Raw genomic sequence first — 12190 nt, 5'->3', positions numbered from 1 at the left:
ATAAGATCATGGCTGATCATTCCCTCAGTACCCCTTTCCTGCTTTCTCTCTATACCCCTTGATCCCCTTAACCGTAAGGGCCATATCTAACTCCCTCTTGAATATATCCAATGAACTGGCATCAACAACTCTCTGCGGCAGGGAATTCCACAGGTCAACAACTCTCTAAGTGAAGAAGTTTCTCCTCATCTCAGTCCTAAATGGCCTACCCCTTATCCTAAGACTATGTCCCCTGGTTCTGGACTTCCCCAAACATTGAGAACATTCTTCCCGCATCTAACCTGTCCAGTCCCATCAGATCTTATATATTTCTATGAGATCCCCTCTCATCCTTCTAAACGCCAGTGTATAAAGGCCCAGTTGATCCAGTCTCTTCTCATGTGACAGTCCAGCCATCCCGGGAATCAGTCTGATGAAGCTTCGCTGCACTCCCTCAATAGCAAGAATGTCCTTCTTCAGACTAGGAGACCAAAACTGAACACAATATTCCAGGTGAGGCCTCACTAAGGCCTTGTACAACTGCAGCAAGACCTCCCCTGCTCCTATATTCAAATCCCCTAGCTATGAAGGCCAACATACCATTTGCCTTCTTTACCGCCTGCTGTACCTGCGTGCCCACTTTCAGTGACTGATGAACCATGACACCCAGGTCTCGTTGCACCTCCCCTTTTTCTAGTCTGCCGCCATTCAGATAATATTCTGCCTTTGTGTTTTTGCCCCCAAAATGGATAACCTCACATTTATCCACATTATACTGTATCTGCCATGTATTTGCCCACTCACCTAATCTGTTCAAGTCACCCTGCAGCCTCTTAGCGTCCTCCTCACAGCTCACACCGTCACCCAGTTTAATGTCATCCGCAAACTTGGAGATATTACTCTCTATTCCTTCATCCAAATCGTTAATGTATATTGTAAAGAGCTGGGGTCCCAGCACTGAGCCCTGCGGCACCCCACTAGTAACTACCTGCCATTCTGAGAAGGACCCGTTTATCCCAACTCTCTGCTTCCTGTCTGCCAAACAGTTCTCTATCCATGTCAGTACATTACCCCCAATACCATGCGTTTTGATTTTGTACACCAATCTCTTGTGCGGGACCTTGTCAAAAGCCTTTTGAAAGTCCAAATACACCACATCCACTGATTCTCCCTTGTCCACTCTACTAGTTACATCCTCAAAAAATTCCAGAAAATTCGTCAAGCATGATTTCCCTTTCATAAATCCATACTGACTCGGTCCAATCCTGTCACTGCTTTCCAAATGGGCTGCTATTTCATCCTTAATGATTGATTCCAACATTTTTCCCACTAATGATGTCAGGCTAACTGGTCTATAATTACCCGCTTTCTCTCTCGCTCCTTTTTTAAAAAGTGCCGTTACATTAGCTACCCTCCAGTCCATAGGAACTGATCCAGAGTCAATAGATCGATAGATTGTTGGAAAATGATCACCAATGCATCCACTATTTCTAGGGCCAATTCGTTAAGTACTCTGGGATGCAGACTATCAGGACCCAGGGATTTATCGGCCTTTAATCCCATCAATTTCCCACCTAATAAGGATATCTTTCAGTTCCTCATTCTCACTAGACCCACTGTCCCCTAGTACATTCGGAAGGTTATTTGTATCTTCCTTTGTGAAGACAGAACCGAAGTATTGGTTCAATTGGTCTACCATTTCTTTGTTCCCCATTATAAATTCACCTGAATCCGACTGCAAGGGACCTACGTTTGTCTTTACTAATCTTTTTCTCTTCACATATTTATAGAAGCTTTTGCAGTATAAGTTTTACAATATACATTAATTATTTAGACAAAGGAATTGAATGTAATATCTCCAAGTTTGCAGATGACACTAAGCTGGGTGGCAGTGCGAGCTGCGAGGAGGATGCTAAGAGGCTGCAGGGGAACTTGGACAGGTTAGGTGAATGGGCAAATGCATAGCAGATGCAGTATAATATGGATTTATGTGAGGTTATCCACTTTGGTGGCAAAAACAGGAAGGCAGATTATCTGAATGTTGACAGATTAGTAAAAGGGGAGGTGCAACGAGACCTGGGTGCCATGGTACATCAGTCATTGAAGGTAGGCATGCAGGTACAGCAGGCAATAAAGAGAGCAAATGGCATGCTGGCCTTCATAGTGAGGGGATTTGAATGTAGGAGCAGGGAGGTCTTGCTGCAGTTGTACAGGGCCTTGGTGAGACCACACCTTGAGTATTGTGTGCAGTTTGGTCTCCTCATCTGAGGAAGGACGTGCTTGCTATTGAGGGAGTGCAGCGAAGGTTCACCAGACTGATTCCCGGGATGGCAGGACTGACATATGAGGAAAGACTGGATTGGCTAGACTTATACTCACTGGAATTTAGAAGAATGAGAGGGGATCTCATAAAAACATATAAAATTCTGATGGGACTGGACAGGTTAGATGCAGGAAGATGTTGGGGAAGTCCAGAACCAGGGGACACAGTTTAAGGATGAGGGGTAAGCTATATAGGACCGAGATAAGGAGAAACTTTTTCACCCAGAGAATTGTGAACCTGTGGAATTCTCTACCACAGAAAGTTGTTGAGTCCAGTTCGTTGGACATATTCAAAAGGGAGTAAGATGTGGCCCTTACGGCTAAAGGGATCAAGGGGTATGGAGAGAAGGCAGGGGTGGGGTACTGAGGTTGAATGATTAGCCATGATGTGAATGGTGGTGCAGGCTCGAAGGGCCAAATGGCCTGCTCTTGCACCTATTTTCTATGTTTCTATGTAATACAAATCAAGTTTATGCAACTGTCCTTTTAATTTAACTCTGCATTATACCCCTCCAAGGCCAATGTATTTCCTGAGTTTCGATGACCAAAACTGACGACAGTGAAGATGAGGTCTGAACTAGACTCTGTACAACTGAAGGATCATTTCGTCACTTTTGTATTCCAACCCCTTTGAGATAAAGGCGAATATTCCATCAGCCTTTTTTATTATATTTTATATCTGTGCACTAGCTTTTAGGACACCTAAATCTCTTTGCTCATTCACAACTCCTAGTCACGTGCCATTAAGAAAACATTCCGATTTGTCTTTCTCTGATCCGAAGATGATGACCTCACACTTCCCCACATTGAACTCCATCTGCCATAGTTTTGCCCACTTCGTCTGTTTATATCCCTTTATAACTTCCTGCTCTCATCTACACAACTTACTGCACCTTTTAACTTAGTATCATCTGCAAACTTGAAGATAAATATCACAACGGACCAGAGTCTTATCTCTACATTATATAATTGAATGTATTAATCATGTTCTAAAAGCTGGCTTCCATTTTTATAAATGATATTGGTTTAATCCTATTTTTAAATTCAGGTCCCCCTAAACTTTTCTATATTTATAGATATTGTTACTAGATAGTATCTCTAGGGTTACAAGATCCAGATAAATACAATTTTTTAAAAATGGCAAAATTAAAAATTTAAACCTACTCGTCAGGTTTCAGTGATAATCTCACATATATTGAAAAAAAACCCTAAATCATCATTTGTTGCCAGCTAACAGGCGAGTTTGCATTCATAATAATTGCAGTCACTGTCACAAAAAAAACCAATCAACCTTAACTATTTCACAATAGGAATTTAACACTGCATTTGAATGAAGTACCAAGCTCATCTACACGATTGCAATTTATACACTGAATTAATTCTTTTACCAATAACGCACCTATGTATCCTTTATTTGGTGCATCTATCGTTGGTACTGCAAATTCCTGCAAAGTAAAAAGTAATGTTATAATTTTATACAAAATATTTTTCTATATGCATTAAAATGCCTGCACATCTATGCAATTTAAATGTAAATAGAATAATGTTGCACATCTATGCAATGTTAATTATAAAAGTCCTTGAATATGAACAAATTATAATAGATGAGATTAATGGGTGTTTAGTGCTCTGCTATTTTAGCTTGCTGAAACCCCATTTGGCATTATTTCCCTTCTGGTATTTTCATTTTCTTTTTGTCAACTAATGAAATAGTAGGCAGAATATTATGCATCCCCCAAAATCAACATTAGCTATTTGAAGACCAAGGTGCTACAGAGTGAAATACTTTTCCATCCAAGTATCAGTAAGCAGTACTTAGAATAATAGAATGGTTACAGCACAGAAGGCCATTCGGCCATCCGTCGAGCCCATGGCAGCTCTCTGCAAGAGCATCTCAGCTAGTCCCCTTCCCCAACCCTTCACATAACCCTGCATTTTTTCTTTCAGGTGCTTATCCAACTCCCTTTTGAAAGCAATGATCGAGTCTGACTCCACCACACTTTCAGGCAGTGCACACCACTCGCTGTGTAAAAAAGATTTTTCTTGTGTCGCCTTTGGTTCTTTTGCCAATCACCTTGAATCTGTGTTCTCTGGTTCTCGACCTTCCGCCAATGTGAACACTGTCTATCTACTCTGTCCAGACCCCTCTTGATTTTGACAACCTCTATCAAATCTCATCTCAATCTTCTCTGCTCTAAGGATAACAACCCCAGCTTCTCCAGTCTATCCACGTAACTGAAGTCCCTCATTCCTGGAAACATTCTCATAAATCTTTTCTGCACCCTCCTAAAGTGTGGTGCCCAGAATTGGACGCAATACTCCAGTTGATGCCAAACCAGTGTTTTATACAGGTTCATCATAATTTCAACACTTTTGTACTCAATACGTGAAGCTCAGATTCCGTAAGCTTTTTTTAAAACTGCTTTCTTCAATGATTTGTGCACATATACCCTGAGAACTCTCTGTTCATGCACCCCCTTTAGGATTGTACCCTTTAGTTTATATTTCCTCTCATTCTTTCTAGTAAAATGTATTTATTGTGTTTGTATTTATTGTGTTCCTAACACAAATGAGGCTGCACACAGGGAGGTTAAAGTAACAGTGACCGCAGTCTTTAATAAGACATTCCAGAGTGAGGAACAGGCCTTAGAGGCTGGCTTATATACAGTGCTCCCAAGGGATGCTGGGATCCCTTGGGACTTCAGGGAATGAGCCCCCTGGTGGCGGAACATAGGAGTGCATGCTTTACAGATACACAACATCACTCCCCACCCCAAAGTCAAAGTGAAAACTATTTACAAGATGAGGCAGTCGGTGGCCTTTCTTTCCCTGGTGGACCGCCTCGGTACAAATGTCTGTTCTGGTGTGTTGGCTGTGCCCTCGCTGGGCTGGCGTGTTGTTGGCCCTGCAGGGCTGCTAGGTTAGCCTGGCCTTGCTGGGCTGTTGGGCGTGATGGGTTCGATTTCCTGGTCCGGTGTGGTATCATTGATCCTTTGGGTGTGTATTGTGGGCTCAAAAAAGGTGGTGTCTGCTGTGGGTTGTGAACTGCAGCCTCGTTTAGTCCAGATACTTTCTGCAAATTTGTCCATTGTCTAGTTTGACTACAAACACCCTATATTCCCTTCTTTAGCTATCACCATGCCCGCGATCCACTTGGGACCATGTCCATACTTTAGCACATACACAGGGTCATTCAGATCAATTTCCCGTGACACAGTGGCACAACCATCGTTTACATTTTGCTGCTGCTGCCTGCTCTCTACCTGATCATGCAGGTTGGGGTGAACCAGCGAGAGTCTGGTTTTAAGTGCCCTTTTCATGAGTAGCTCAGCCAGGGGCACCCCTGTGAGCGAGTGGGGTCTCGTGCGGTAGCTGAGCAGTACTCGGGACAGGCTGGTTTGGAGTGAGCCTTCTGTGACTCGTTTGAGGCTCTGTTTGATGGTTTGTACTGCCCGCTCTGCCTGCCCATTGGAGGCTGGTTTAAACGGGGCCAAGGTGACATGTTTGATCCCATTGCGGGTCATGAATTCTTTAAATTCGGCATTGGTGAAACATGACCCGTTGTCACTGACCAGTATGTCATGCAGGCCGTGAGTGGCAAACATGGCCCTCAGGCTTTCAATGGTGGCGGTGGCGGTGCTTCCCGACATTATTTCACACTCAATCCATTTTGAAAAAGCATCCACCACCACCAGGAACATTTTACTGAGAAACGGGCCCGCATAGTCGACACGGATCCTCGACCATGGTCTGGAGGGCAAGGACCACAAACTTAGTGGTGCCTCTCTGGGCACGTTGCTCAATTGAGCACATACGCTGCATTGCCGTACACAGGACTCGAAGTCAAAGTCGATACCAGGCCACCACACGTGGGATCTGGTTATCGCTCTCATCATTACTATACCTGGGTATGTGCTGTGGAGATCCGAGATGAACGTCTCCCTGCCCTTTTTTGGTAGCATTACGCGGTTACCCCACAACAGGCAGTCTGCTTGAATGGAAAGCTCGTCCTTTTGCCGCTGGAACGGCTTGATTGGCTCTTGCATTTCAACGGGGATGCTGGCCCAGCTCCCATGCAGTACACAGTTTTTTTTACTAGGGACAGCAGAGGATCTTGGCTGGTCCAAGTCCTAATCTGGCGGGCCGTGACAGATGATTTATCATTTTCAAACGCTTCCATGACCATCAACAAGTCTGCGGGCTGCGCCACCATCAACAAGTTTGCAGGCTGTGCCATTTCCACCCCCATGGTGGGCAATGGTAGCCGACTGAGAGCATCCGCACAGTTCTCGGTGCCTGGCCTGTGGTATAGTTATACGCTGATAGCGCGAGTGCCCACCTTTGTAGGCGGGCTGAGGCATTAGTATTTATCCCCTTGTTTTCAGCGAACAGGGACATGAGAGGCTTGTGATCGGTTTCCAGCTCAAATTTGAGGCCAAACAGGTACTGATGCATTTTCTTTACCCCGAACACACACGCTAATGCCTCTTTCTCAATCATGCTGTAGGCCCTCTCGGCCTCAGACAAGCTCCTGGAAACATAGGCGACAGATTGCAACTTCCCCACAATGTTAGCTTGTTGTAAAACACACCCGACTCCGTACGACGACGCATCACATGCTAGCACAAGTCTTTTACATGGGTTATACAATACAAGCAGCTTGTTGGAGCATAAAATGTTTCTGGCTTTCTCAAATGCAATTACTTGTTTTTTTTCCCCATACCCAGTTCTCACCTTTGCGCAATAACACATGTAGGGGCTCTAAAAGGGTGCTTAACCCCGGTAGGAAGTTAAAATAGTTGAGGAGTCCCAGGAACGACCGCAGCTGCGTGACGTTGTGTGGCCTGGGCGCGTTCCTGATAGCCTCTGTCTTGGCGTCTGTGGGCCGAATGCCGTCTGCCGCGATCTTTCTCCCCAAAAACTCCACTTCTGTTGCCATGAAGACGCATTTCGACTTCTTCAGCCGCAGCCCTACGTGATCCAGACGCTGGAGGACCTCCTCCAGGTTTTGTAGGTGCTCGGCGGTGTCCCGACCCGTGACCAATATGTCATCCTCAAAGACCACCGTGTGTGGTACCGACTTGAGTAGGCTCTCCATGTTTCTCTGGAAGATCGCTGCAGCTGACCGAATTCCAAATGAACAGTCCCTTGTGCGTGTTGATGCAGGTGAGGCCCTTCGAAGACTCCTCCAGCTCCTGCGTCATGTAGGCCGAAGTCAGGTCGAGCTTGGTGAACGTCTTGCCTCCTGCCAGCGTCGCAAATAGGTCATCTGCCTTAGGTAGCGGGTATTGGTCCTATAGCGAGATACGATTAATAGTTACTTTATAATCGTCGCAAATCCTGACCGTGCCATCACTTTTGAGTACTGGAAAATCGGGCTGGCCCACTCACAGAATTCCACTGGGGAGATGATACCCTCACGTTGCAGCCTGTCCAGCTCGATTTCCACTCTCTCCCTCATCATGTGAGGTATCGCTCATGCCTTGTGGTGAATGGGTCGTGCTTCTGGGACCAAGTGGACTTTTCCGCACCTTCGTCCGGAAAAGTTTCCAATGCCTGGCTCAAAAAGGAAGGAAATTTGTTAAGAACCTGGGTATATAAGGCCTCATCGACATGTGATAGCGCTCGGATGTCATCCCAGTTCCAACGGATTTTGCCCAGCCAGCTCCTTCCAAGCAGTGTGAGGCCATCGCCCAGGACAATCCAGAGTGGTAGTTCGTGCACCGTGCCCTCGTTGGTGACCTTGACCGTGGTGCTGCCCAGGACAGTGATAAGCTCTTTGGTGTACGTTCTCAGTTTCGTGTGGATGGGGCTCAGATCTGGTCTGAATGCCTTGTTGCACCACACTCTCTTAAACATCTTTTTACTCATGATGGATTGGCTAGCGCCAGTGTCCAGTTCCATGGCTACGGGTAAGCTATTCAATTTCAGGTTTAGCATTATAGGTGGTCATTTCATTGAAAATGTGTGCACCCCGTGTACTTCAGCATTTGCCTCCTCTCTCTGAGGCTCGAAATTGCTTTGATCCACCATGGACCGATCTTCCTCTGCCATGTGGTGGTTAGCAGGTTTTGCAGAGCTTGCAGCTCGTTTGCAAGCTCGTTGGAGGTGCCCCATTGTTCCACAGCTCTTGCAAACATACCCTTTGAAGCGGCATGAATAGGCTGAATGGAAGCCTCCACAACGCCAAGGTGTGAATTGCCTTGGATTCATCCTTTGTTTGAGATTCAGTCATCTGGGTCACCTGAGGCCTGCTGGCAGTTGCACACTCATGGGTTCTGCCCTGTACATTTCTGCTCGCAAACACAGTTCCAGTTAATTTATGAACATTGCTAGCACTTGTGTGCTGAGAGATTTGTTTGGTGTTATCACTGGTGGAAATGAACGCCTGTGCTATCGCAATGGCCTTACTGAGGGTCGGTGTCTCTACAGTCAAAAGTTTTCGTAGGATGGTCTCGTGGCCAATGCCCAGTACAAAACAGTCTCTGAGCATTTGCTCCAGGTAGCCATCAAACTCACATTGTCCTGCAAGTTGCCTTAGCTCGGCGACGTAGCTCACCACTTCCTGACCTTCAGATCTCTGGCACGTGTAGAACTGATACCTCGCCATCAGCACGCTCTCCCTCGGGTTAAGATACTCCCGAACCAGTGTACACAGCTCCTCATACGACTTATCTGTGGCTTTCACCAGAGCCAAAAGATTGTTCATGAGGCTGTAGCTCGATGCCCCGCAGATTGTGAGGAGGACCGCTCTCCTTTTTGCAGCGCTTCCTTCTCCGTCCAGCTCGTTGGCTACAAAGTATTGGTCTAGCCGTTCGACATAGGTTTCCCAGTCCTCACCCTCCGAGAACTTCTCCAGGATCTCCACAGTTTGCTGTATCTTTGCGTTGGATTCGTATTCTCGTCGCCAGTTATTGTGTTCTTAACACAGATGAGGCTGCACACAGGGAGGTTAAAGTAACAGTGACCTCAGTCTTTAATCAGACACTCCAGAGTGAGGAACAGGCCTTAGGGGCCGGCTTATATACAGTGCTCCCAAGGGATGCTGGTATCCCTTGGGACTTCAGGGGATGAGCTCCCTGGTGGCGGAACATGGGAGTGCATGCTTTACAGATACACAACAGTATCAATTTGCATTTTTATGCATTAAATTTTATCTGCCATGTTTCACCAGCCTGCCTATGTCCTCTTGAAGTCCTACACAGCATAGTGCAATGCAATATAAAAATCTGTTCAGAAGACTATCCCATTACAGTACAATTCCCACAGCAAACACCTATATTGTCAATCCGTGAGATTAGCTAATTCATGCTGAAATAAGCATAATTCTGTGCTGCATACACATGTCCACTTGGAACTGGAACTGGACAGTGAAATTATGCAAACTAATTTTAATATAAGGAGCCAGACAACGAGTTTATCACATCTCTCAAACATTTCAAAAAGCTTCAGACACAATTAATGAGTTTGAAATGCAGCCATCATTACATAGGCAAATACTGCACTCATTTCACTCATGTGAAAAGGGATCAAGCCATGCCCTAATACGAACATAAGAAATAGGAGCAGGAGTAGGCCATTTGGCCCCTCGAGCCTGCTCCACCATTCAATAAGATCATGGCTGATCTGATCTCGGCCTCAACTTCATTTTCCTGCTCACTCCCCATAATCGACTCCCTTATCGTTCAAAAATCTATCTCTACCTTAAAAATATTCAATGACCCAGCTTCCATAGCTCTCTGAGGTAGAGAATTCCAAAGATTCACAACCCTCAGAGAAGAAATTCCTCCTCATCTCCATTTTAAATGTGCGACCCCGTATTCTGAAACTATGCCCCCGAGTTCTAGATTCCCCCACGTGAGGAAAATGGGTAAGGTAGTCTGGCTCGATAAGTAGCAGAGAGCTTAGCAGTTCTCGGTTTTGGCAGCCTGTGAAGTTTATAAAGTCCATGTACATACTGGGAAATCTCTAAGCTTAGTTTCTTGCAAACCTGCATCTCTGGCCGTAGATAAAAAGGAATGCTTCTCTACAGAGCGGATGTGCATGCCATACGAGGTAAACAGAATCTCCACCTGTATTGATTTTTCAGAAGCTTGGTTTGGAGGTTCAAACACGGTGATGGGTTTCCACATGTCAGACACCTTGCTAAACAATAAATCATATCCTGAAAGTCATCACTTCTCCAATCCATGAAGCAAATTTATTGGCCTGGAATTTGTGATTGGCGACGCGGCAGAGCTCACCGCTGACCACAAATCAGCTCTCCCAACTTTAGTTTGAATCTGGCGCCAAATTAGCGAATCCTAAGCGTCCAGCAACAGTGATATCATCAAGCAAGTTAAGCAGCCAATCACACTGAAGAATTCTCAGACAGCAAACCAGGAAGTAATTCACTTTTTAACAAAATAAAGATTGGCACATACACATAGGATTAAGGTAGAAGCTGAAATATCATAAACAAAATATATTGAAAGCAATGTAATTCTTATATTAATGGAAACACTTGACATTTCACAAATATAAAATTAGTTTTTCAGGGCCAAAATGGTTGTTCAGCAGTAAATACACCGTTAAAAATCCAGTTACATCTCTTTCAATAAGGCTTAACTTTTTTTTTTTGGGAGGGGGGGGTGGGCGGGGGTTAACAGCAATATTCCAGCATAATAGGGGAAGTTTTCGTCCTTTAGTGCGATTTGAATCGATTGCCGGCTCCAGGGAGTTCCACAGCACAACCTTTGGCGGAGCAGGGAATGACTGACCACAACTTCTGGATTTATCTGTGCATGCGCAGACTCCAGTAATTGCTGTCACTTTCAGAGGAGTAATGACGGCAAATGCTGACAGTTTCACCACCGCCATTATATTTGTCTGCCGAATTGCTAGAATTAACACAGACTGTACATACATTCATGCAGATTTTTTTTCGACTCAAAATTCAAGCAATACAAGTTATACACTAAAAGCTGAAATCTCACCACTTTAATGCCACAAACAACTGTCGTGTTCCCCAGCTTTACCAGTGCAGAACCATCCGCGGTTGTAATTGAACCTGAAATATCAGACCCGAAGTTAGAAATGCAATACTTACAAACACGGTTACTCTTCCAAACTGTTTCGTGGCAGATTTTGTTATTTTACATTGTAACCAGTAACAATGTACAATCAAGAGGTGTGCTGTGATTCCACTTTAGAGGACACCAAAACAAACAATTACATTATCTGTAAAATTTTTTGTAGGATCATAGGGCCCAAGTTTCAGACCGCGCCTAGAACGGCGTAGCCCCGACCTGGACGCCCGTTTATCGCGCCACAAAGTGCGCCTAAAAAAAACTTCCAGATTCTCCGGCTCCCTGCTGGTCCTCTGGCCCTCGGCGTGGCGCAGCACGAGATGTGGGGGGGCAGAGCCCGGTCACTGCGCAGTAAGCTCCAGGCGCCCAAAACTGTGTGGGAGGGGCCCGAAGCACGCAGCCCCTAGCCCTGGCCGAATGGCCTCACTGGGGCTGCGTGCATAAGGCTGCCTCCCACGCCCAACTCCTGCTTCCTCCCGACCCGACCCGCCCCGCGCTTCCCCCCCGGACCCGAACCTCCCTCCCTCCCCCCCCCCCAACCCGCGCTCCCGACCCCCCACTTCGGACCGGACCCCGACACCCGCCCCCCCCACCCCACCCCCGGAGCGGACCCGACCCCACTCCCGCTTCCCCCCTCTGCCCCCGGACTGGACCCGACCCGCACTCTCTCCCCCCCCGACCTAACCTCCCTCTCCCTCCACCCTGACCCGACCCGCGCTTCCGACCCCCCCCCCCGCCCCCAACCTAACCTCCCTCTCCCTCCACCCCGACCCGCGCTCCCGACCGCCCCCCCCCCCGACCTAACCTCCCTCTCCCTCCAC

General features: G+C 46.4%; 1 protein-coding gene across 1 annotated transcript in view; it reads right to left on the bottom strand.

Moving 5' to 3' along the window:
- exosc8 (exosome component 8) overlaps nucleotides 1-12190 on the bottom strand; it is a 55640-nt gene that overhangs the window by 16494 nt on the left and 26956 nt on the right. Inside the window, exons 4-5 of the mRNA XM_070892369.1 lie at nucleotides 11277-11350; nucleotides 3701-3746 (exon numbers count right to left, since the gene is read on the bottom strand). Of these exons, the coding sequence (XP_070748470.1) occupies nucleotides 3701-3746; nucleotides 11277-11350 (120 nt within the window). The remainder of the gene's footprint in view (nucleotides 1-3700; nucleotides 3747-11276; nucleotides 11351-12190) is intronic.

Source organism: Pristiophorus japonicus, chromosome 10, assembly GCF_044704955.1.
Source record: "Pristiophorus japonicus isolate sPriJap1 chromosome 10, sPriJap1.hap1, whole genome shotgun sequence".
Lineage (NCBI taxonomy): Eukaryota > Metazoa > Chordata > Chondrichthyes > Pristiophoridae > Pristiophorus > Pristiophorus japonicus.
Note: the sequence above shows the minus strand (reverse complement) of the source record. Positions and strands in the feature narration are given on the sequence as shown.